This window comes from Rhizopus microsporus (assembly GCF_002708625.1).
Source record: "Rhizopus microsporus ATCC 52813 unplaced genomic scaffold scaffold_2, whole genome shotgun sequence".
NCBI lineage: Eukaryota > Fungi > Mucoromycota > Mucoromycetes > Mucorales > Rhizopodaceae > Rhizopus > Rhizopus microsporus.
In genome coordinates this window covers 185,787-208,871 of record NW_019671917.1, presented here as the reverse complement: position 1 = coordinate 208,871, position 23,085 = coordinate 185,787, and the positions used below count along the sequence as shown (strand labels likewise).

The window sequence follows — 23,085 nt, the reverse complement described above, 5'->3', positions numbered from 1 at the left end:
CTAATGTATTATCTCCTTTTTAAGCTCGACAATATAGAAATTTCATTTAAGCATTCATCTTTTGTGATGTATTTTTTCAAAAGACAAAATATCCTTTATGATAAAAGACTAAACATTACATGCACATGGCTGACGCTTTACTGTCGTCAGCTTAACTTTTCCTTTCTTTGATCTACGCCCATAAATAGACAGCTGAAAAGTTTAGGGTTCCGAAGCTAGAACCCTGTCAGAGTTGCTCTTCACTTCTTACATTAACAAATGATCCTACACCAAGCAAGATCTGCAACAAATGTTCGATTGATTCATAGGCTAAAATACTCTACAGCACCAGATTCTTTTCGCATAGAGCCTGCTTTAAAATACTGCAAAGATCTAACCAGGTAGCAAGAAAAGCGTAAATTTGACATTTGCACTCTATTAATCAAGCCCAATATTTACAGACAGAGAGATTACGATGCTTACCTATGTGTACCATTCTTCCCAGCTCACCAAAGAAACACCCAGTACGCACTTCGTGCGTTTAATGTCGAGTTGGCTTCGATTCGTGAAAATGTCTCCAAGCCAGAAATTGGGAAAATGCGAATGCAGTTCTGGAAGGACATGTTGGATAAAGTCTATGCTGTGAGTACTTAATATTTAGTTATAAACAGTTTGGACCAATTGTCTATAGAATAACCCACCACAGCAACCTATTGCAATTGCTTTGGCAGAAGCGCTAAAGACCTGCAAACTGTCATCTATATGGATGAAGCGCATTATCACTGAAAGAGTAAGTTAAATGATTTACAAAAATTGATAGTTAGGTAACAATATGAATAGACGAGTAATTTGGATGATCAGTTTATGACCATTAAGGACATGGAAACTTATGCAGAGAATACTCACTCTAGCTTATTGTATTTGCAGCTTGAATCTGTGGGAGTAAAAGATGTTAATGCAGATCATGCTATAAGTCATATAGGAAAGATGATCGGTATAGCTACATTCTTGCGAGCATTACCATTTCATCTTAGTCAGAGACGACTTGTTTTACCTGCTGAAGTGACTGCCAAGGTAATCCTTTCTTTACATGGATTGTCGAAAGCTTATGATTCTGTAGCATAACGTATCTCAAGAAAATGTATTCCGTGGAGAGATTGAGGGCTTAGAAGATGCTGTATATGATGTGGCTACTGCTGCTTACGATCAGCTATTAACTGCAAGATCTTTACTCAAATCAGTTCCTGATGCTGCATTCCCAGTGCTGCTGTCAGCGGTAGTATTAATAATAGATACTCAAGAGACAGTTAAGCTGATATATTAAATAGGTTCCTTATGTTAAATATCTGGAAAGCCTTGAAAAAGTCAATTTTAATCCATTTGATCCTTTGTTGCAGAAAAGAGATTGGAAAATGCCTCTTATTTTATGGAAATCTTATAAATCAAGAACAATATAATAGAAAAAGTCTAAGAGAGTGTACCTTAAGACTGTAGAAGCTTTTTGTCATCGCTCTGTTAAAGATGCATTGTAAATAATATAGACTCTAAAGTATTTATTATAAAAATACACAGCTAATGATCATCTGAGAGTGTCGCGAAAGAGATTGATTTAATTTAGAGACCACAGATACCTTTTCTACAAGTTTCGATACAGTCATCACTGGAAGAACAGCATGCACCAGTTGGCCCATTACCCTTTCTCTTTCCTCTGTATCCAGCAACACAGCTAGAAGAGGCACCTGTTGAGGTTGTCTTGGTAGTCGTCTTGGTGGTAGTTGTAGTAGCTGTCTTGGTGACAGTCTTTGTAGTACTAGTAGTTTTAGTGTTTGAAGGGCCGTTGCATTTGCCACTGATACAGTCATCAATACAATCAGCTTGAGTTTCACAGCAGTAACCATTGTATCCATCACCATTTTCTAAGCCAAAGGATCCAGAAGTACAGGTAGGGCTAGAGGTAGGAGTAGCAGATGTTGTAGTAGAGGTTGTTGCTTTGGTAGTAGTAGTAGTAGTGGTTGTTGTTGTACCATCTGATACAGGATAAACAAAGTTGGTTTCCCAATAAGGCTGACTGATTCCATTACATTCCAGTGCAGATACAACATTGAACGTGCTTTGAAGCTTAGGTAACCAATACATAGACATATTCACAGTCATATGGTTAAGTTCATGCTCAAGGACAAGAATACCAGTTTTTAAAGTACCAGCTTTCTGGGCGTTAATCCAGCTTTGAAAGTATCCGTCAACGGTCTTGGGAGGAAGATTGCCGCCATTCATGGGATCAGGCATATCCCAGTCATTAGTATCTTCATTCCAAAGAACAGTACGCATACCCATTTGCCAAGCAATAGAACGAACACGATCATCGACATCGCCTTGAGGAGGACGCCAACACTTGGGAGTTACACCAGTGGCAGTCTTGATGGCTTTAATGCCCCAGTAAAGTTCAGCAACAATTTCAGCATTAGTTAATGTGGTCATTGGGTTGTGGGACCATGTGTGAACGCAAAGAGAATGACCATTGTTCAAAGCAAGTCTTGCAGCAGCAGGATAGTTTACAACACTTGAGCCAATATACTAGAAGAAGCTCAGTTCAAAGAAATTACCCTGACGAAGATGATACTTACAAATAGAGAAGCATGAAGGTTCTTTCTGCCGAGAAAATTATAAAGTGCAGGCTCAGCATAAGGATTTTCTAGAGAAGCATAGCTTTCACTCGTCGATACTTTGTTGAATGGACCGTCGTCATACGTTAATCCCCAATCACCTTTTTTGGGGCATTCATAAAGATCAGGAGGAAGGTAAGAGGCTTTAGGCTTCACACAGTTTGTATCTGACCAGTAGCAGTAAGGATCACTTGAGCCGTCAGAGTTAGGGCTAAAGGAGCCATCAGACTTTATCTTTCTTACAGGAGCACTAGGAACTTTATTCCAATTGATGGAGTTGTAGATAGTTTGAACTTCATCGCTGTCGGTTGGGGGAATTGCCCAAGTTGTAGGAAACCCTTCCAATGGGGTGGTATCTAGACTAGATACAGTATCATAAGGACCATCCTGATAAGAAGTGACAACACCAGAGGGTGTAGGTATTTTTGAAGGGAAGACGGGCGATACTTGAGCCAAGTAACTGCTAGTGGTTATAGTGGCGGCATTGGCTTTTAAGGCAACTGAAAAAAGAAGGAGGGACGAAGAAATCAGCATGTTGTCAAAGGAAAATAAGAATAAATTCGGTTAGCTTATGTTTAGCGTTGTATTTAAAGGCAACACATTGTGCTACAAGAGTATCAAAGTAGAAACCGTGTCTTGGCGACCTGCAGTTTTTATTTCCTAAAATAGTGCATTTTTAAAGTTGATGTCTCCTAACTTTTTAATTCCCCGCAAGAGCTGTTGCACAAGATTCAAATGAACGCCAATCTCTATCTTAGGCTTGCACCAGTAGCAACAGGGCCAGGCGTTACTTTGTGATACTCGTCAATAATGTATAATCAAGCTTGTTATGTTTAAATCTATGCACAGATATGGCAAAAGATACATGTGGCAATGACAAGTTTATCTTTTAACAAGGGAGGCTTATACATAATATTTATTATGAAATATAGATTAAATAATAAGGCTTTTTTTTACTGTACAATTATATAAAGGAGTGAAGAGGTAAATTAGAAGCATATAAATTTACTCTTCCTATTCATCAATTCATCCATTCGGTTCTCAAGGATTCTTCTAGCTTTTTCTGCCTTTTCCTTCAGTTGCTTCTGTTGTTCCAGCTCTTCTTCTAGTTGCTTACGCTCTGTAAGTAATTCTTCAGAAAGAGTCTTTTGCTGTGTTTGATACTGTGTCACTTGGGAACGCAAGTTTTGAATTTCAAGGTTACAAGCTTGTTTCTCGCGATTTAGTTGATCAAGTTGTTTCTTTACTTCTTTTATGGATAATTCAGAACGGCTCAACTGTGATTCAAGCTTACTAATCACGTCTTGGTGTGCCTTGACGTCGTCTTCAGCAAGTCGGGCCTTACGCTGTAAAGATCGAATTAACTTGTCGTATTGTTCAGGCGTAAAGTTGGCTGTGTTGGTGGCGCTCATGATATCACTAAAGCTTGTAGAATTTACTGAATCTTGTCTATAAAGTGACGTTGGACTGGCTGCTAGATTGTAGGAATGTATAGACGGTGACAATGGCTCATTGGTAATGCTGCTTCCGAATGCTGGAGATGAAGATGATGACATAGGAAGAGGTGGTAAAGGTGTGGGAATAGGAGGAAGGGGGTTTGATGGAGGAGCAGTCAGAGGAGGAAGACTACTTGAGTTGATAACTGTTCGGCTGCCTCTTAGTGATGACGAGAGACGTGGGGAGCCCATGTCAGATCTTGCTGAAAGACTCGACATTCTTCTTGCTTCTTCTTCAGCGACGTTATCAGTCAACACATTAGTTACTGAGCGGAAAGATCCAGATTTAGAAAGTTTGGTAATACTCGATCCAGACAGGTCTCTTTGCAATTTTTGTTGAATTGTATTGTTATTGCTACCAGAAGGTGGAGGAGATCCCACGCGAGGAGTTTGAGGAGGAGAAGTAAATTGGGCTGATTCCCTGTTGTGCGAAGCTACGCTTCCGATCACAGCACTGTTTCTAGGAATCACCTGCTCCATTTCCTTTTCAAGACGATCATTGGCTGCTGACAACTTCATCAGCTCTAGCTCCAAGTTCTTGGTCTCAAGTGTAAGTTGACTACGCTGCAAGACAAGTTGGGACTCAAGGCTTTCATTTAATCTCACCAGCTGGGAGTTATCCTCTTGTAATTGTATGATCTTTTCAATAAGCTCTTCAGGAGTAGCATTGCTGGGTATAGATTCAGTTGAACAGGTTGCTGCTTTATGGTGAACCTTCAGCTTATCAAGGCCACTAGAGCCCTTTGTCGCTTCTTCTTTGAGCTTTGACCTTTCTACAAATTCAGAAAGTTGTTGACGAGCTTCACGGAGGGATGTTTCGAGGGCTTCTACAGTGTGCTGCTTTTCTTGACCTTCCTTGCGTGCCAAATACAATTCTTCTCTCAGTTTTTCCATCTGTGCCTTCCACAAGTCATCCTCTTTCTTTTTGGTTTGCTCAAGCTTTGTGATTTTGCTTTCAAGCTCGGATATCATGCCGGTCGTATCTTGAGCAGAAGCAAATGCTCTTTCGGTCTTCAAGGAGTTTTCTAATTCAGCAATCTTTTTCACAAGTACCTCATTCTGGATTAATTGATTCTGAAGAGTGAATTCTAGCTGATCCAGCTCGGCTTGCTTTTCAAATTCAGCCTTCTTGTGCGCTTCAATCTGCTGCTCAAGTTCCTCAATACGGTCCTTAAGAGCCTGTAAATGCTGCATTTCGACATTTGCTTGTGAATTTTCTTGTTCAAGCAATTGAACTTTTTCGATTTGCTTATCCAACTTGATTTTGGTTTCTTCCAGTTCGTTTAATAGATTCTTTACCATTTGATCTCCTTGTGAAGCGCGGTGTGTCACTTGTTCAAGCGTTTGTGATAGAACTTCCTTTTCTGCTGACAGTAAGGTAAGTGTACGTCTCTTCTCTTCGATTTCTTCTTCACGTATCCTGTACTGTTGCTTGATGTCCTCTAGTGTTTCCATGGTCTTGTCAGATTTTGCTTCTTGTAACCTTAGGGTGCCTTCCATAAAGTACATGACTCTTTCCAGTTGCTTCTTCTCCATGCCCATGCCACAGACATCTTTGAGCATGCTTTCTAATTGCTTTTGCATATCGGCAGCAATTCTAGTCTTCTCGGCATTCTCTGCTTCAAGACGCTCAAGAGACAAGTTACTTTTATCCAATTGCTCACGAAGCGAACCAACCAGATGGTCCATCTCCTCCAGCTTTGTCTCTAAACCTTGGATGATCGCATCTTGTTTTTCTTCAACTAGCTGGAGCGCATTAATATCAAGCTTGACCTTTTCCAGCTCCTCTAGACGCTGGCGAAGAGTGATCTGGGAGCTATGCTCTTGTTCACGGAGCTGTTCTTGAAGCCTTTGATATTCATTTTGTAATTCCTGCATCTCAACAGAGTGCGTCTCTGCTGAACTAGAAAGTTCCTCGATCTTTTGTTCTAAAGCTTTGCTTCGTTGCTGTTCTTCTACGATCTGAGATTGGTATAACAAATTCTGTTCCTTTAAGCGAGATAGAGTAGCTTCGAGTTTCTCAATTTCCTGTACATGAACTTGACGTAACTCTGAAAGCTCTTGCTTAAGCTGCTCAATGACTTTGAGACGAGATTCCAAAAGGCCAATATTGGCTTGCTTTTCATCAACAGAGGCCATAAGTTCGGACACGTTGTTGGCACTGAGCGAGTTCTTGCAAAGATCTGATTGAACACCACAGCCTGTTTTTTCAGCAACATACTGTTGTGCACTAGATGCTTCAGCAAGACTTGACTTGACAGATTGCAGCTCTTGTTCAAGCTCACGGCATCTTGACTCTGTTTCAGCTAACTTTCTTGCAATGCATTCTTTTTCAGCATCTTGACGTTCATTCAGAGGTGCAGCGGAGTCTAACTGAAGAGACATCAGCTTGCCCTTCAGTTGCAGTGCCTCGGTTTCTGCAGCTGATAAGCGGGCCTCAAGTTCATTAATGTACTGTTCTGTATGCTCGTCCATTTGCTTAAACTTGATAATCTTCTCACGCAACTCGGCCAATATTTGCTGGTCTCTCTGTTCGTTACCGATAGATTTTTGTAATTGCGCCTCGAGTTCCAAGCAGTAGTTCTCTGATGTCTGTTCACGTTCGAGTGCGGATGCTAATTTTGCTTTGAGCTCGTTCAATGTTTGGATCTCTTTTGCCTGGAGAGCCTCGTATTCTGCGATCTTGGCCTGCTGTTCGGTAAGCGCTTGGTCTGAATGGGCCAAAGCAGCTCGTGTCATGGCGAGCTGTGACTCTAGTTTCGAAATGGATGTTTCATACTCCTGAATCACTGGTTCTACTAGGTGTTCAAACTCTGCAGGATCTGGATCTTTAGGCTTTTGCTGTTGTTTCTTGAGCTCTTGTTCAACTAGCAAATTTCGTTCTCTAGTCACGGTGACCTCGTTCTGAAGTTCTTCTATCTGACGGCGAAGGTCTGCAACGATGAGAGCCGCGTCTCCATGATGAGCACTATCAAAATAGTCGCAGGATGTCGTTGTCTCAGGAATGGTTATATGAGTCGTTGCCGACGATGATGGACAAGTCGACGGGCGATGATCTGTGTCGGTAATAGATGATGATGGTGAGACCAGGGCACGAGGAGCGTGACTTGTGAAGCTGGTGATGCGTGTGGGAGATCCTGAGGTTGAGGAAGAAAAGGGTGAAGGTGTGCTTCTGTTATGTGCTTTAAGAGATTTGATTTCAGCTTTTAGTTTAGAGATAATATGTCGAAGATGGTCTACATTATCATTGGTCATCCACTCTTCTGTCTCGTTACGTTCAACCTTATTCTTGATGCTACGGGCACGATAAGCGTACTTGATTGTATTAATTGTCTCGGTCAAGTTGATCTCGGCTGGACTGACACATGCAATCATTAATGTTGTCGAGTTTCCACCAAGGGAGTCTTGCAAGAGACGAGTAAGCTTTGAGTCACGGTATGGAATATAGGTTGGCTTTTTGGAAGGATCAGATAAAGCGGAGATGACATTACCAAGCGCCAGCAGGCCAGCATTGATATTGATGCCTTCCTTACGACGATCTCCTTCAGCAGCTGTTCGTTTGAGTCGCTCAGAGCCAGCGAGGTCAACAAAGTGGAACTTGGAATTAACTACCATCCATTCACCCTGTTCCTCGGGCTCCTCTTGCTTGGACTGTTTCTCCATTTGACCTACGAGCGCCTTAACATTCAAAGTGCTGTGTCGATGAGTAAGTCCTGGAGTAGATCGTACGGTAGATAATGAGGACTCCTTTTTGATATTGGGGACCCATTTTTCTTGCTTTAGTGTAACTGAAAAAATAGCGTGGGATCTTGATGATTTGGCATTCATGTCTGTCGAGCCAGTTGCTCGATTTTCAGTGCCCATTTGTAAATATCTATCCATTTTGATTAGCTTTACCATACTTTAGAGAAATGGCTGTTACTTTACTTTAGCACGTCTTCTGTATTTGAAACAGGGACTTCTCTCAAGCCTGTCCAAATGATGTGTCCTTTAGTGTCCTCTCTTATGGTAACGGGTGAACGCTCATGTGGCGCAGATGGATTAAGAAGATCAATGAGTTCTTCATTGTATATTTCAATAAATGAGACAAGAACTGTGTATCGAGTTGATTTATCGTTAGAGGGTAAACTTGCATTCGAGCCACGTCGAGAAGGAGGCGTCATCATGGATACTGGCCTTAATTTTACATTGGTCGAAAATGATCTTTTTGGTGCTCTTAAACCTGAATGATGCTGAAGAGTAGATATAGTAGTGGATGGGAAAGAGCGTTTTGTGGTGATGGTATTGGATGGTATGTCTTTTTGGATATCATGCAATCTCTGGAACAAGGCTGACATAGCGCGGGGAATGATGCCTATATATAGTATTGAATAAGGTGTTTTAAATCTTTATGTTTAAAGTACCTTCTTGTTCTGGATTCGCAGGTGACTGGTTATCAATGGCTGTGCCCATGGTATAAGTTTTACCGGATGATGTTTGGCCCTATCAATGTTTATTTAATGCTCATGTTTATTTGTTTATTCTTATTAAACTCACATAGGCCAAAATGGTAACGTTGTAACCTAACAAAAAGGAAAGTTTTAGATGGATAAAAGATTAAAGGGAATGTGATTTACCATCAATAAATCTATCTACAAAATTGGATGCAACTGTATTAAATACTTGTTCCTGAGTACTTGAAGCATCAAAAACATGATCAAACTGGAAAGATTTCTGGTGAGGAACAATGACTACTGAATTTTCATATGCTTTTAACACATCGGAATCAGTAGAGTTAGAAAAACGTGGTTGCGCTCTGTCTTGTTGTGTTAAGGGTCGTATTCGTAATGCTATGGAATAAGGTTAAGTATATGTGTGTGTAAGTTAAAAATAGACTCACCAACTTGGACAGCCGTTGTGTTATTATTGTTGTTGTTGACTGTTGGTGTCATGAATCATAAAGGCTTTTTCTTTTATAGAAAAAGAATATTGATATAAAAAAAAAATAGGAGTGAGATATAAAAAAAAAAGAAGAAAGGATGATGTTATCGTGAGCCGTTATTCTTTTTGAGAGGAGTTTTTTTTATATGTTAAATATATAAAGGAGATTACTAAAGTGCGTGTCTGTATCAGAGAATAAAATTCAGGGGGAGATATGCTTATGATACAGTTATCAGATGTCAAATAAAAAAAGGAATGTAAGTATACAAATACGATTTAAATAAAGAAGAAGAAGAAATGAGAAATATACACAACATTATATCAATTGAAAGTTATTTAAGAAAAGCAGAATTTATAATGTTGCACATGGCTTCTTGGTAAAGCAGCCAAATTGATTTTAATTTACTTGTCTTGGTAATCTAATGTTACATTTCAAATCACTTCAGGCAGCACAGATAATATTAGACAATTCAAACGATACTCTTAATCACATTCTAAAGTCTTCTAAATCACTTTATTTCAATCTTCTCGCTTCCACATTTGCTTCTGCTTTCAGTCTTTCTATTCTTATTTTCTCTTTGATTTGGCGATTTAAGAATATATATATATGAAATATATAAAGAATAGAAAATGAACAATTGTAGTTCTTTAAAAGAAACTATGGAAGCATGCATAAAGCACATCTGTTGCCATGGCAAAAGGCAAACCTTATTTTAAAACACCGCATACAAATTTTTACCAATAAAGACGCCTAAAGATCAACATTGGATACACAATTCCTTTTTTTTTCTTCGTGGATAAAAGTAGAATATATAATGAGATCTTGGAACTTTTATAAATGCGTGAATCCATCATCAAAGAAAAGAAAGATGTTATATATCCTACATCTATTCACAATATTCATTCTCGCATCATTGTTAAATACCAAAAAAAGCCAGATCTACGTATATAATAATCAAATACTTTACAACGACATGCCCCCCAAATCTCCTCACTGAAAAATCGTCTTCTCCGTAGGATTTCTTTGTTAAACACTGAACGCCCTTCCTTCTCCTCTCTGAATAGAAGGAGAAATGTCAATGCTATTAAAAACATTGACATCCCTATCCCGCGGTATTATGACAGATAGTATTAAGTACTTTCCATTTGTGGGCTTTTTGAATATATTTGTTTTTACTTGCAATGATTACAAATCTGTATATTGATAATCTGTTCTTATTGTATATTAATTATTTCGCTGCCTACCTTGATAATTGCAAAATCAAAAAGGCGACTTTTCTTTGTTATTTCAGGATTTCATTTCTATCTCAGCCGGCATCCTCTTTTTTTTCCTTTTTTCTTTTCTACACAAATGACTCACCAAGACCTTCAGCAAATCTTATACCCACAGCTTTCCGCGAATACATTTGAGACCTCAACTACGGTTGAAGCAGTAGATGACACTGATGAGCTTAATGAGACTCCTGTTGTACCAGCAACAACAGAAACAACTGTGAGAGTAACAAGGCCACTTCCTCCTATAGATTTTATATTGCCAAGGGCCTTATCTTCTGAAAGAGAACTGTTGGATTTAGCGTTCAGGTAATAAAAGAGTCTGTTATTTTGATATCAAAATGCCCATTCTGTTTATTAGACCTGCTGCATTAAATACCCGTGTAACATGTCGAATTCAACGTTGTAGGGATGGGCTGGATAAGCTATACCCTCAATATCACTTATTCATCGAGCATCTTTTAACTGGAGAAATGCAACACGTAATGACAGCCAGAAAAAAGAGAAAGAGCAACACGAGCTACTACACGATCACGGGTGTCTATCAAGAAAATAGTCAGGTAGCCGAAGAAAATGTAGAACTGGGCAAAGTCAGGTAGGGGCGTGTGTGTATATGAATACAGAGACATGCTCTAAAGTAGTAATTAGATCAAACTTTCTGGGTACAACCTTTGTTATCTACTCTCATGGTAAAAATCCATTAAAACGAGAGATGGCCGGAAAGAAGAAAGATCTACCTATACGAGAAGAATTAGGGGCAGTTCTTTATGTAAATTCTTTGAAGGTCCTTTTTATTAGTTGATTAATTTATTTGTAGGATCCCAACATTCTTGGCTTTAAAGGGCCCAGAAAGATGACTATACTAATGCATACGTTGACAAGAGATGGAAAGCGACCTGAATTTAGACCTACGAAGGAATCTGAGATGTTACTAAGCAAGTATAAGGAAGGTGGTGCGCGAGACTTGTTGATATTGCACAATAAAAGCCCACAGTGGAACGAAGGTAAAAATGATACATAGTGCTTTCACTGTCAGTGCGCCGACGTTTCAATTTAGAGACTCAGTCGTTTGTACTCAACTTCAACGGAAGAGTAACACAAGCATCAGTTAAAAACTTTCAAATTGTCCATGACAACGACTGTAAGATACTTTATTTGTTCAATAGACAATACTAAAACGATATATATATATAATAGTGGATTACATTGTTATGCAGTTTGGCCGAGTCGAAAGGGACTCTTTTACTATGGATTACAAATATCCCATGTGCTTACTTCAGGCCTTTGCTATTGCCCTAACATCGTTTGACGCTAAACTTGCTTGTGAATAAAGTTAAATGTAGAATGCGATCGTTAGGAAGAAAATGAACACTCCCCCTGACCCGAGCACACTGCTTAATTAGGAAATTCCTTGTTACTTAATTTTGTTTTAAATGTCAAATGTATAAATACTTAATCCGTCCTAACCCCGTCTTTTCTTTCTTTTTTTCTTTTTTTGTTCACGCCGTCCCTTTTTACACTAAAATGTTGTCCAACAGAAGCGAACGCAGAGCGATTCAAAGAGCCGAATTAAAAAAGTTGAAAAAGGAGGAAAAGAAGCAAGCATTGAACGGATTGAATTCAAACCGGTTCAACTCCAAAAAGTATCCAAAAGCATCTCATCCTATTCAATTAGCATACAAAAAACGCGAAAATATTCAATCTACAGATACATTTACTATAGAATATATACATCTTGCTCCTTCCTACCACGATACCGATCAAGACAGTGTTGGTTCTTCTTTAAGCAGCAATGAATTTGAGACTGCATTGGTCAGTCCTGAAGAAAGTAGTGATGAAGACTTGAAGGACTACCCTCTTGCAGATAAACTGTCTGGTATGGAATTAGCGTCAGCGGGCACTGGATACCCCTTGATCGACAAAGAAAACGGTGGCATCGTTGTGGCTGAAAGCACAGAGCTTACAGGCTTGAAGGCAATGTCACTTCTTGAACTCACTGATTCCTTTATAGAAGATAGACATGCCGTGAGAGATTTTCAAGATCAGCACGACCGTCTCGACAAGAGTACAGTCCTTCTGGAGTGTATCACCATAGCTGAAACACAGGATTTAAACGGTATAAACAAACAGAGTAACGACGATGGTATCATGGATAGCTTGGACATTTCATTCAACAAAAATACGTCGATTCATGATCAGAATGAAGTGGCAATCGATGGCAATGCATTTAGATGTCAGATTGTCAACCCACTTGAATTAACTGCCGAGCCAGAAGCCTGGAAATCAAAAAGCAGCCTTATATCAGCCAATGACGATGTTCTTGTGGATACCATTAGTGGTAGTTCCGACAATCAATGCACGTTTTTGCCACTGGGTGACTATAATCAAGAACACATGTACAGGGCTTGTAATACTTTAGGAGAGAAAACAATTGAATTGAGAGGAAATCAGGAGAAGGAAGCTAGGGCTGAGGCGAAAACAGCCCAAGGTAAAGCATCCTCTACGCCAACACTTTTATTAGCAACGCCAAAGCCTCAAAATCAAGCTACTCCTAGTGGATCACAAAGTTATACGATAACCTCACTACGTGGCTCAAATTCTGTAGAAAAGAAAAAGAAGAGCGTATTCACTCGTGTGTTTAGAAAAGAGTCTAAAAAGGTATACATTTCTCTTGTTTTTACATTTTGCTAACAAACCCTTTAGGAACCAAAAAAGACCAGTTCAGGGACAAAGACTGAAGAAAAATCAGAAAACAAAAAGAAATGGAAGATATGGAAAAAGCTATAATAAATCAAGCTTTTACTGTTTATCTAATCACACATATGACCGCAGCCTTATTCTAGTTTATGCTGTCCTTTTTGCAAAAGGGACAGGTTTTGAAAGACCGATTTTTTGTGTTTTTCACACAAAAAAGCTTTGTTTCATTCGAATGAATCTAACTGTGCCTGAAGCAGCCGCTACACCAGACACAATACAGTTTAAGCTGGTCTATACAGATAGTGAAGTAAAATAGTAACAATTATCACTTACATTTTATGCTAAACAAAAAGCAACATAAAGGGAGAAACTGTCGTGTTTCGTACTTTCCCCCAAATAAGCTGGATCTATAATAGATTGTCAAAGGCATTTCTAACCATCGTACTTCCACCATTGCCTGAGAAACCGCTTACATCACAAATTGATGACCAAGATTATGTTGAGCGAAAAAGATTACAGGTCGAAAGATTCTTTAAGAAACTTACATCTCGAGCGGAACTTGTGAATCAACAGGACTTTGTTCATTTCCTATCAAGCGATATGGTGTGTATAGAATTATATAATTATATATCAAAGCTGACCTTTAGTAGACACCAACAGAAGTTGGACCACTCACGACTGGCGTACTTTCTTTCCTAAGGTTTAACAAAAAACCAAACGCAGACAAAGGATTTAAATCGTACAAGGCATCCGAGCTTATCGAGGGAGTAAGTAACGATAGAACAAACAACATAAGCTGACTGATCAATAGAATGATCAAGATACGTTTCATAAGCATCAAATATATATTTTACTACAAGAAACCTATTTTGGATCAATAGCAGAGTCCTTAAATCAGCTTATTCAAGTGAGGGAATGTTTAGGCGACGCATTAATCCAGATGGGTGATTTAATAATTGAGACAACACAGAGTAAATACAGACTAGGGCCTGGTGCCAAGCCTGAAGCGAGAGATTTGCAAAGAAACCTTGATAAAAGAATGCAGATATTTGGTTTATTGATGGATGAGCTAGGATTCATATTCACAAGACAAGGAAAAGAAGAAAACATGAAGTTTGGTGATGTGATGATTGAATATAAAAATTCATTGGATCCGTTAAAGGTAAAGTGTAAGCTCTAGTACTTCTTTTTAGTAATAGCGTAGGTCGTTTTTAATACGAGAACCGCAAGTTTGATGGATTATGTTGAACATTTAAAGATCAGAAATAAGAAGAGAGATCGTGCAGATAAATCAAAGCTACGGCTAGGCCTGAATCACCCAGAGGTGAAGCAAGTGATTGCTGAAGAAATAGAGGTAAAGGATAGAATCACAAAGAGCTTATCTAAAATTACGTAAAGGCTTCTCAGTTGTTGGAAGAAAAGAAAAAGAAGTTTGACAAAGTACAAGCAAAGGTTAAACAGGAGATCAAACTATTTGAGAATCAAAAGATCAAAGATTTAAAAAAGGCTATAAAAGATTATGTGAATCTAAGTATACGATATGAAAAAATAAAACTGCAAAATTTAGAGAAAACAGTAAACGAAATGCAGCAGCCCGTGATCAAATCAGCCATTCCATTTATTTATCAACAGCAGCAGCAACAACAGCATAAAGAGGAAGAGCAACAGGACGAACAGGGGATGTCATCATCCTCTTCTGGTAATTCGTCTACATCTAAACAAAAGAAACGAAGACAGAAGCAAAAGCAACATTTACGTCAAAACTACAGTGAATTGAAGAAGCCTCTGCAATCGTCAGCATCTTTGCCAACTAGACATAAGAATGAGCTAGATCATCCTTCAGATTGTTCTGAAACAAGCAGTAATAGCTGTCATAAAAAGGCTATACAAGTGCCATCAAAAGACAGTGAATCTGCCAGTAAAATATCATTATCTGCATCTTATGATGACCGTTACTTAAAATACCCTCTTCATTCTTAATCTATTTTTTCTTTATTCTTTATTATTAAAAATTATCAAAATTTCCATATGTGCTACTTGTCTTTAACTTCTTTTGTGCCGTTTCTTGTTCTTCTTTGCTCATTTCGCTGCTATTTCTTTTCGCCAAGCTCTGCTGCAAGTATTTACCAACTCCACCTTCTGCTTTCTTTGACACGCTCGGTCCAAACCAGCCCATCTTTTCTTCTTTCTCGCGCCTTTTTTGCATTTCCTCATTCTCTGCTTCTGCATTAGCTTCATGAGCCAGTTTGTTTTTCAGTCTTCGCTGATATTCTTCAAATGGATCCACAAACACTTGAATTTCCTTTATCTTGATCTCTCTTTCAGGCCTGTCTTTTTCATCCACAGGTACTGCTTCTAGTTTAGCAAGTACATCTAGTCCTCCTACCACTTTACCAAATACTGTATGCTGTCCATCCAAATGAGGAGCAGCAGCATAGGTAATAAAGCTGGTCATACTGTTTTAGTCACAGCTTTAATATCTTTAAATAACTTACAATTGTGATCCATTGGTATCCTTGCCCTTATTGGCCATACTCAACACGCCACGGGTATTATGAGTGAGTGTAGTCTTGATCTCGTCAGGAAAAGATCTTTTCCAAATACTTTCTCCCCCTTTACCTGTTCCTGTAGGATCGCCTCCTTGGATCTAACATAGAATTAGTCATCGCCATCATACAAGATATACAGCAATTACCATGAAGTTTTTTATGTTTCTATGGAAAATGACATTGTTATAGTATCCAGTTTTTGCAAGTTGCACGAAATTATGACAGGTCCGTGGAACCTAAATTCTGCATAATCAGTTTCCATGGCAATAGAACGCCTTTTTTTTCTACTTTTTACCTTATCACTGTGTAGTTCGACATTGATGTTACCATAATTGGTAATGATGCGTGCATAAGACTTCTTTTTGATCTTTTTGTACATAAACTCTTCTTCGTCAATGAGTGCTCTTGTACTAGCAGTGTATGTACTCAAAGCAGTAGAAGTAAATGACTCGGCAGCTTCACCTGTTGTATAATGTGCAGCATTGTAAGGTAAGGTAGCTTTCTTTTGATGGAATGAAGTTGGTGCCGTCTTCTTTTCAACCGCTGTTTCACTCGTTTCGGTATTATTCTTTTTTTGTAACTCTTCAAATACTTTTTTTGTATTTCCCATCCCAGCAACGTTTATATTGTTGATAGGCTTTCGTTTCTCAAGTTCTTCAGCTAAAATAAATGTTAATAAACTAAAGACGAATTTATAAATCAATAGTACCTGCATTGACCACACGCTTGTTCTTGTTGAGATAATCAAATTTTGACATGTCCTTGTTTTCTAGGTTGTGAGGATCCTTCATTTATAGGTTAGTGTGTAGATAGAATAAAAAGTATTTGCATTACCTGAATCATGATGATATCCTTTCTCGTAAATGGTTCATCAGTTAATAAATCCTTCCAATGCTTTGCTTTGACGTTGAGTTTTTCAATGGTATCATATGCAAAAACATTGCCACTTGTCTTGATAGCTGCGATCGCCGTGTGGTCTGAAAATACTTTATATGTAACAGGACAATAATATTCATCCTTGTCATTCTTGAAAAAGTTGAGCTTGATCAGATTCTTTGCTTCTAACTTTTCTCCAGTTACTGGGTTTGTGCCGTACTTTTTGATATAAGGAATAATATTAACTAGATCAAATACGATTCCTTCAGGTGTACACACAGGATGTTCAAATGGCTGAAGGGAAAGTGAACAGCAATAAAAAGGCAAGCGCTTGAATCCTCCAGAGGATTTGTGTCCAGTAATACCCGTAGAAGCTGAATGTTGACCAACCTCTCCACTCCATTCTGAGTGTGTGATGTATAATTTATCTGTCCATTTACCCATCTTGTTTAAGAAAAGAAAAAAGAAAAAAAAAATGCAGTTGTGCCGGACTTTAAAGCTATTATCACTGCTCTGATAGAAAAATGATAATTTCAGACAACAAGAGACAACAAAATAATGATAAAAGAGAACCTATCAAAAGTGAAAGAATGAGATATAAAAAGAAAAGACTAGTAAATCAGTTATTAAGTTGATATTAAATATTTACATTATAAAGAAGAGGATTTATACTAGAAAAAGAGAAACAAAAAAAGTGAGTAAACTTATAAAGAAATAACCAATATCTTGCCTGAAGTGTATCCTAGATTGGGCTGGTTATCACCAGCCCGAAAACATAAAGAAAGGAAGAAGAAAAAGAAGCAAGCAAGAGAGGGTGGATAGACCAAATTTTGGCAAGAACCAAACTACCCCCAGCTAGCACCGAGTTAGTTTCGATGGGCAATCTGTAATACTACATATCTTACAAGAGTAAAGAATATAACATACCTTAGGGCTAGCTGAGGAATAGTCTGATCTTACTTTTTGGTCCAAAGAAGAAAAGAAAAGAAAAAGACGCCAAGATCAGACTATTTAAACAAAGTCTCTAACAACGTTTCATTTTATTATGAAGCGTTGACCGCATTTATCTTCTCTCAAAAAGACAAAATTCATTACCTTTTTAATAATAAAGAAAGGATTGATAATCAACTGAAGTGTAATAAAGTGTAACTACACTATCTCCCCCAATTTGTTTGAGGTCGTAAAACAAGTGTCAAAATCTGAGTAGAAATTTCCAAGTCAACGAACTATTTGGAAAAAAAGGGTCCTTTTTTGTTTTTGCTCATGTTGGAACCTAACGCACCATTACAAAGAAGTGCTTCACCCATCAGACGTAACCCTCGACCTTTAAGTTTAATTCCTGATCTTGATGTACCACCTTTAATACCACGCTGGTAAAGATATATATTCGATATAAAAAACAGTTGTAAATAAGACAATGTTAACAGGTTTCACGCTATTGATAACCCTCTTATCGACCCAATATCTATCAGAAAGGCAAAGAGCTCTTCCAACTTGAATAAGTCAACTATACCCAAAAGCCCGTCAACGCCCAAGGTTTCTACGAAATGGGTACCTTTTTCGCAACGTGACTCTGCTGCTTTGGAAAAAGCATATCAGGTAAATGCAATCTTTACAACATGACAAAGAATTAATCGTTTGAATAAAAAAAAAAGAATAATGATGTTAGAGCTAAAGTTCCTGTCAATGAAGATCACCTATTTGAAGTGGATGTCTCTCAACGCACTATCAGTCCAGTCTACTGGGAAGGCCCAACCTACGAAGTAAGAAGAGCAACATGGTTTATGCAAGCAGACGGTTGGGTTCCCTGTGAAGAAAATCTGGCAGAACAAATTGAACTAGGCTATTAGTAGGATAGTCTTTTTTTTTTGGAATATTACCTCACTAATCATTTTATATGTATATGCTAGCAAACACAAACCATACAACACAAAGACTGCTTCAGGAACAGAGGATGAATCAACAGAAGAAAAAAAATTAGATGAAATTGTGGACAAAAAATGGAATTTATTAGGCCCTTATCTTGGACAACATATTGTCTACACAGGGAAAAATCAAGCCTGGCTATTCTCGTAAGCGACTTGTACATAAAAAGATCATGTTAATACAAAAATGAACTTATACATCAAATAGGAACAGTACGAGTAGTAAATTTGCCAAGAGTATCATCACACGGCTTACCAACAAGCAAAATTTGGGTGGTACGCGTTTGATTCGAGGATATCCTGAAGTAGAAGAAATAGCGAAAAAATCGAAAAGTACGGCTAAACAGGTGACTGAGGATAATAAAGAGTCGGATAATGAAGAAGAGCAGCAGGAATTACAGGAAGCCGAAGACTATGCAAATGAAGATAGCGAAGGAGAAGTACGAAATATTGACCATTTGATGTTTGTCATTCATGGAGTAGGACAAAAGATGTCAGAAAGGACAGGGCAAACGTTTGTACATGATGTCAATATGATGAGAAAGACCTTAAAGTTGGCTTATCCTGCTGTGATAGCAACTACAGATACACCTCAGCGACCTAATGGCATTCAGGTACTACCAATCATGTGGAGGCAAGACGTCAAGTTTGGAATGGCTGCAGACGACGAAGAGGGATGTGAAGCTGATTTGGGCACTGTGGGTGTGGAAGATGGCTGCCCTACACTAGATGAACTAACGCTCGAGGGAGTACCAAATATACGAACGGTAGTCTCTGACGTGCTTATGGATGTGCCACTGTATATGACGCCTAGATATAGAGAACAAATGACACAGATCATTACTAGAGAAATTAATAGAGTATATCGTTTATTCATTCAACGTAACCCTGAATTTCAAGATAAAGGAAAGGTCTCTATTTTCGGTCATTCCTTGGGTGTAAGTATCTTTTAATAAAGGATCATCTGTTTGCTAATATATACACATACTAGTCTCTACTAGCATTTGATATGCTGAGTTTACAGCCACCTACAGTACCCACCGAAAATGTAGAGGAACCTCGACCTTCGACGAGCGAGAAAAGCAAATTGCCGCCACTTTTGTTCCCAGTTGACAATTTTTTTGCAGCTGGTTCACCTTTAGGTGTCATTCTTTTATTAAGGGGATTCAAAATTGCGTCAAGAAAATCACTGGATCCAGCAAGCATACATCAGGCCTTGTCTGACATAAAAGCGCCTTCAGCTTCGTCCATTAACTTTTGTTATCCAGCTGTAGAAAATCTATACAACATATTCCACAAGGTATAATAGCATACTATTGCTCTTGAAAAAAGTATTCATTGTTATGTTAGTCTGATCCTGTAGCTTATCGCTTGGAACCACTTATTGCTCGTCACTATACAGCCAAACTAAAACCAGAGCCTATACCGTACATGAAAGGAGGACTGAAAAGCGTGATTGAAGCTAGTTTTAATGTGGGTAGTGGAATAGCTAACCGTGCAGGAGCAATGTATGAGTCAATCAAGATCGGTCTAACTACCAACTTATTTATGCGTGGCCTGGGATTAACGAGGCAACAAATATATGAAGATACACATCCTAAACCAGACATTCAGAAAGAGGAAGAGAGTACAGACGACGTTTATAAACTCAATGTAAATAGAACACGGTCCAATAGTGACCCAGCCCATGCATTTAGGACATCATCCAGCAATTTCCAAAAATCAAGCACTATGAAAGGAAGCCCACGTAAATCACCACCAGTACCTTTACCAACAGTGAATTATTCAGCTGGAGCAAAGAAATTGAAAATGCTAAACGTAACTGGTAGAGTAGATTATTGTTTACAAGAAGGTTTATTAGAGAATCCATATTTAAGCGCATTCAGTGCACATATGCAGTATTGGCAGGACTTGGATGTTGCGGCTTTCCTTATAAAGCAAATCTACAAATAAAGATCTCTCTCTTTCTGTGTGTGTACTTTAATCTTGTTCTTCATTGTGTGAGGTGCTTAGAGCATCGTAAAATGTATCTTCATCATTATTACTTTCCTCAGGTGATAAAAATAGTGTGGTATCGATTGTCTCTAAGGGCTTCATTTTGTTTGTGGTAATGATCGTATCAGGATCAATGACTGTGATAGCAGTAGTTGTTTGACCGTTTTGTGTAATGGCCTTGGCTGTATCTTCCATAGATCGTCCATGATATTTCTCAAATAGAACAGCGGGAGGTGTGCATGTCCCTAAAGCACGGCGCATCTGTTTTGTGAGCATGTTCAAGCCGATTTGATAAGAAGCGTTCATCCAGCCAAATCCTTCTCGTGGCACATACTTGAAATCCACGCCAACGTTACCGTATTCTACTTGAACCTTGTGTGTTAAGCTTACAACATCGTACTTTTCGGGTACAACTCCATTAAAGTCAACAAAAGATTTTGTAATTCTAAATAACGATGAGTGTAAGGTGATTAAAAAAAATCTATATTCCTTACATGTATAGCCAGCGATAAGCCAATCTAAGAGCAATAGGCTGCATGTCATAATTTTCAAAAGCACGCCATGCAAGGATTTGATGTGGGGCCCAACCAAAGGGGAAATCCCACTGTCGATTTGGTCTATCTAAGCTGATTTCGCCTCTAGATTCTGCCGTACCTGACACAAGTCCGCCTGTAACCTCAAACTTAGGTAATGCCATACGCACCATCTTTTCCGCTTGTTCTTGACTTGCGCATTTTGCCCACATGGCCCAAAAAGTGGTAACACTTTCATAGTTACTCTGCTCTTCTGCGACTGTATCATAATCGAAATACATGCCAGCCTCTTCGTTCCATAGATACTTGTTGATTCGCGTCTTTCTTTGTTCAGCCCGCTGTCTCCATACCTGAGGGTCTTGTGAAGAACCCTGATAGTCAACAAGATAACCATCGAGATCTTGTTCAATCATATCGGCTATATCAGTTTCGTACTTGTAAAGCAGAGCATTTAAATCAATTGTAGCAAGATTTGCACATCTACCCTCATAGCGGTAAGTTGTATCATGGCCGCTTTCACGGACAGCACGGTCATGTAAAAAGTATTCATCTAGTTCAGGTTCCTGTATGACGCCCTCGTTATACTGTCTCATGTATTCGACTATGCTTAATCCAGTTTTTTTGGCATAAGGCAAAATGACATGGTCGAAATGAGATGCCTCGGTTTCAGGAGGTATGCCTTTACCATCTGGTCTAAAACGAGATAACTGAGTTTTGGGGTCCAAGCGTGGCTCAGCCATCCACACTGTATCATATTCCTTGATGGCTGCTTGAAGCACAGAGCGCAACCATTTCTTGTTTTCCTCAGTCTTTGGCAACTTCATGTAGACTTGCTTTGCCATATCTGTCAAAAAGGGAGGCTGGGAACGAGATAGATAGTATGATCTGTTAGCGTTGAGAATTTTTCCATAATGCTTAATTTCGTAAGTAAAGTTATCAACCATGCCTTGTGCCAGATCAATACGCTCGTCAACCAAGAGACCGAGTGCCTCAAAGTATGAATCCCATCCATACATTTCATTGAAACGGCCACCGGGTACCACAAACGGGACTCCTCGGAAAACAGTGTTTCCTTCTTCGTCTGTTGATGTTTTAAGTGCTAGTGCAAGAATGCCAGGTCTATCGTTGATGCTTTGAACATATTCTGGAGTAATGTCTTTTGGTAATCTTTCAACTTCAAGGCCTAGATGAGGCTTGGTCTGTGCCACATGCTGATAATAATCAAATACTTGGTCCTCGTCATAGGGAACATAAATTCGAGGGTTGTGATTAGCCGATCTGTTCTTTGGGTCCATACATATTTTTTCTAGACCCTCAGCATCCATATGACGCGTAAGGCCATCCCAAAAGTTGTAACGAATCATACGTGATAGTCTGTCTACTGGATTTTCGCTTAGTCTTGCTTCATCCAATACAATATATTTACGACCACAATCCTCTGCCAGAGCTAATTCTTGCAATAGATTGGATAGCATATAGGTGCCTCTAATCTCAATTTTACGATATCCACCAGAATCTGCGCTACCTACAGCAAGCGACTTTGGGCCTAAATCATTGACAGTAATTTGAAAATCGCCATCTGTATCTTCCTGCTCAACCAAGATACGCTGTGTCTCTTTAACATCCAATAAAAATTTTCGAGCTTTATTTTTAGCATCTGACACACGAGGTTAATATCTGATGATTTTACATCCTTTTTTTTTCTTTATTACCATGCGAAGCTCTTCTCTTTCTTTGTGCACTAGTTTCACTAAATTTTGACACTGACTGATGTCCCTATTTTTTATACATGTTGTGACACTTTGTTAAAACAAGATAAAAATTTTTTTGTTACCGAAAATGTACGGAGCCTGTTGATAGCATTGCCAGCGTTATTTCCTGTGGTATAATACGTCTGTGCAGGTGCATGAATATCTATCAAATCCAAGTTTACACTATCCAGCTGTTGCATGGTATAATAGAAAGATAATGTTATGAAGAAGAAAGGGAAAGGAAAAGGAGAGAAAAGAAGAAGAGTAGATGAAATGGAGAATGGAAATAAAGAATGGGATATTTATTTATTTTCGCTTAATGTGTAACCTGTATACTGATTGGTTCATGAAGATGTCGATTATCCATATAAAGAACAATAAAAAAAAGAACACTTTAAGGAGAACTGTCAAAACTACACAAAGGAAGAA

General features: G+C 38.7%; 9 protein-coding genes across 9 annotated transcripts; 5 read left to right on the top strand and 4 right to left on the bottom strand.

Moving 5' to 3' along the window:
- Positions 1–70: 70 nt before the first annotated feature.
- Positions 71–1,539, top strand: RHIMIDRAFT_55120 (uncharacterized protein). Its single transcript, XM_023615396.1, has 6 exons — positions 71–380; positions 441–621; positions 671–769; positions 820–1,053; positions 1,100–1,255; positions 1,308–1,539. The coding sequence occupies exons 1-6, from the start codon at positions 259–261 to the stop codon at positions 1,434–1,436; spliced, it is 921 nt and encodes a 306-aa protein (XP_023469658.1). The 5' UTR covers positions 71–258; the 3' UTR covers positions 1,437–1,539.
- A 474-nt stretch (positions 1,540–2,013) lies between these two features.
- RHIMIDRAFT_194510 (glycoside hydrolase/deacetylase) lies at positions 2,014–2,987 on the bottom strand (the record flags this gene model as incomplete). The annotated part of the gene is made up of 3 exons (XM_023606013.1): positions 2,014–2,553; positions 2,604–2,654; positions 2,703–2,987. Coding segments are annotated over 3 exons (876 nt in total), but the record flags the coding sequence as incomplete, so codon positions are not given.
- A 533-nt stretch (positions 2,988–3,520) lies between these two features.
- Positions 3,521–9,334, bottom strand: RHIMIDRAFT_264579 (kinesin-domain-containing protein). Its single transcript, XM_023611764.1, has 6 exons — positions 9,018–9,334; positions 8,755–8,967; positions 8,675–8,700; positions 8,542–8,620; positions 8,066–8,492; positions 3,521–8,012 (listed from the first exon to the last, which is right to left on the bottom strand). Exons 1-6 carry the CDS (start codon positions 9,067–9,069, stop codon positions 3,632–3,634), a joined length of 5,178 nt encoding a protein of 1,725 aa, XP_023469656.1. The 5' UTR covers positions 9,070–9,334; the 3' UTR covers positions 3,521–3,631.
- Positions 9,335–10,409: 1,075 nt separating this feature from the next.
- Positions 10,410–11,801, top strand: RHIMIDRAFT_288857 (Tub-domain-containing protein; the record flags this gene model as incomplete). Its single annotated transcript, XM_023613596.1, has 6 exons — positions 10,410–10,639; positions 10,692–10,925; positions 10,979–11,099; positions 11,148–11,334; positions 11,388–11,471; positions 11,528–11,801. 6 exons carry the CDS (start codon positions 10,410–10,412, stop codon positions 11,659–11,661), a joined length of 990 nt encoding a protein of 329 aa, XP_023469655.1. The 3' UTR covers positions 11,662–11,801.
- RHIMIDRAFT_55097 (uncharacterized protein) lies at positions 11,451–13,162 on the top strand. The gene is made up of 2 exons (XM_023615394.1): positions 11,451–11,471; positions 11,528–13,162. Exon 2 carries the CDS (start codon positions 11,771–11,773, stop codon positions 13,019–13,021), a length of 1,251 nt encoding a protein of 416 aa, XP_023469654.1. The 5' UTR covers positions 11,451–11,471; positions 11,528–11,770; the 3' UTR covers positions 13,022–13,162.
- Positions 13,163–13,259: 97 nt separating this feature from the next.
- Positions 13,260–15,007, top strand: RHIMIDRAFT_233547 (uncharacterized protein; the record flags this gene model as incomplete). The annotated part of the gene is made up of 6 exons (XM_023607985.1): positions 13,260–13,334; positions 13,391–13,630; positions 13,678–13,794; positions 13,839–14,189; positions 14,232–14,381; positions 14,426–15,007. The coding sequence occupies 6 exons, from the start codon at positions 13,260–13,262 to the stop codon at positions 15,005–15,007; spliced, it is 1,515 nt and encodes a 504-aa protein (XP_023469653.1).
- Positions 15,008–15,032: 25 nt separating this feature from the next.
- Positions 15,033–16,896, bottom strand: RHIMIDRAFT_246549 (peptidyl-prolyl cis-trans isomerase-like 2; the record flags this gene model as incomplete). Its single annotated transcript, XM_023610327.1, has 6 exons — positions 15,033–15,483; positions 15,523–15,674; positions 15,723–15,812; positions 15,872–16,236; positions 16,286–16,361; positions 16,411–16,896. 6 exons carry the CDS (start codon positions 16,894–16,896, stop codon positions 15,033–15,035), a joined length of 1,620 nt encoding a protein of 539 aa, XP_023469652.1.
- An 819-nt stretch (positions 16,897–17,715) lies between these two features.
- Positions 17,716–20,330, top strand: RHIMIDRAFT_233545 (DDHD-domain-containing protein; the record flags this gene model as incomplete). Its single annotated transcript, XM_023607984.1, has 7 exons — positions 17,716–17,825; positions 17,880–18,051; positions 18,108–18,301; positions 18,363–18,524; positions 18,586–19,315; positions 19,369–19,677; positions 19,728–20,330. The coding sequence occupies 7 exons, from the start codon at positions 17,716–17,718 to the stop codon at positions 20,328–20,330; spliced, it is 2,280 nt and encodes a 759-aa protein (XP_023469651.1).
- A 27-nt stretch (positions 20,331–20,357) lies between these two features.
- On the bottom strand, positions 20,358–22,856 carry RHIMIDRAFT_197318 (neutral trehalase; the record flags this gene model as incomplete). Its single annotated transcript, XM_023606193.1, has 4 exons — positions 20,358–20,817; positions 20,867–22,562; positions 22,618–22,668; positions 22,718–22,856. 4 exons carry the CDS (start codon positions 22,854–22,856, stop codon positions 20,358–20,360), a joined length of 2,346 nt encoding a protein of 781 aa, XP_023469650.1.
- Between the last annotated feature and the right edge of the window lie 229 nt (positions 22,857–23,085).

What these genes read in the sequence shown, in the direction of transcription:
- RHIMIDRAFT_264579 (XM_023611764.1), bottom strand. Translation starts at nt 9,069, where the DNA reads ATGACACCAACAGTCAACAACAACAATAATAACACAACGGCTGTCCAA. An exon ending in CACAACGGCTGTCCAAGTTG is followed by an intron (nt 8,968 to 9,017) that starts GTGAGTCTATTT and finishes CTTATTCCATAG; the next exon opens with CATTACGAATACGACCCTTA. An exon ending in AATACAGAAGACGTGCTAAA is followed by an intron (nt 8,013 to 8,065) that starts GTAAAGTAACAG and finishes CAAAATGGATAG; the next exon opens with ATATTTACAAATGGGCACTG.
- RHIMIDRAFT_55120 (XM_023615396.1), top strand. Translation starts at nt 259, where the DNA reads ATGATCCTACACCAAGCAAGATCTGCAACAAATGTTCGATTGATTCAT. An exon ending in TACTGCAAAGATCTAACCAG is followed by an intron (nt 381 to 440) that starts GTAGCAAGAAAA and finishes CAATATTTACAG; the next exon opens with ACAGAGAGATTACGATGCTT. An exon ending in TGTTGGATAAAGTCTATGCT is followed by an intron (nt 622 to 670) that starts GTGAGTACTTAA and finishes AATTGTCTATAG; the next exon opens with AATAACCCACCACAGCAACC.
- RHIMIDRAFT_55097 (XM_023615394.1), top strand. Translation starts at nt 11,771, where the DNA reads ATGTATAAATACTTAATCCGTCCTAACCCCGTCTTTTCTTTCTTTTTT.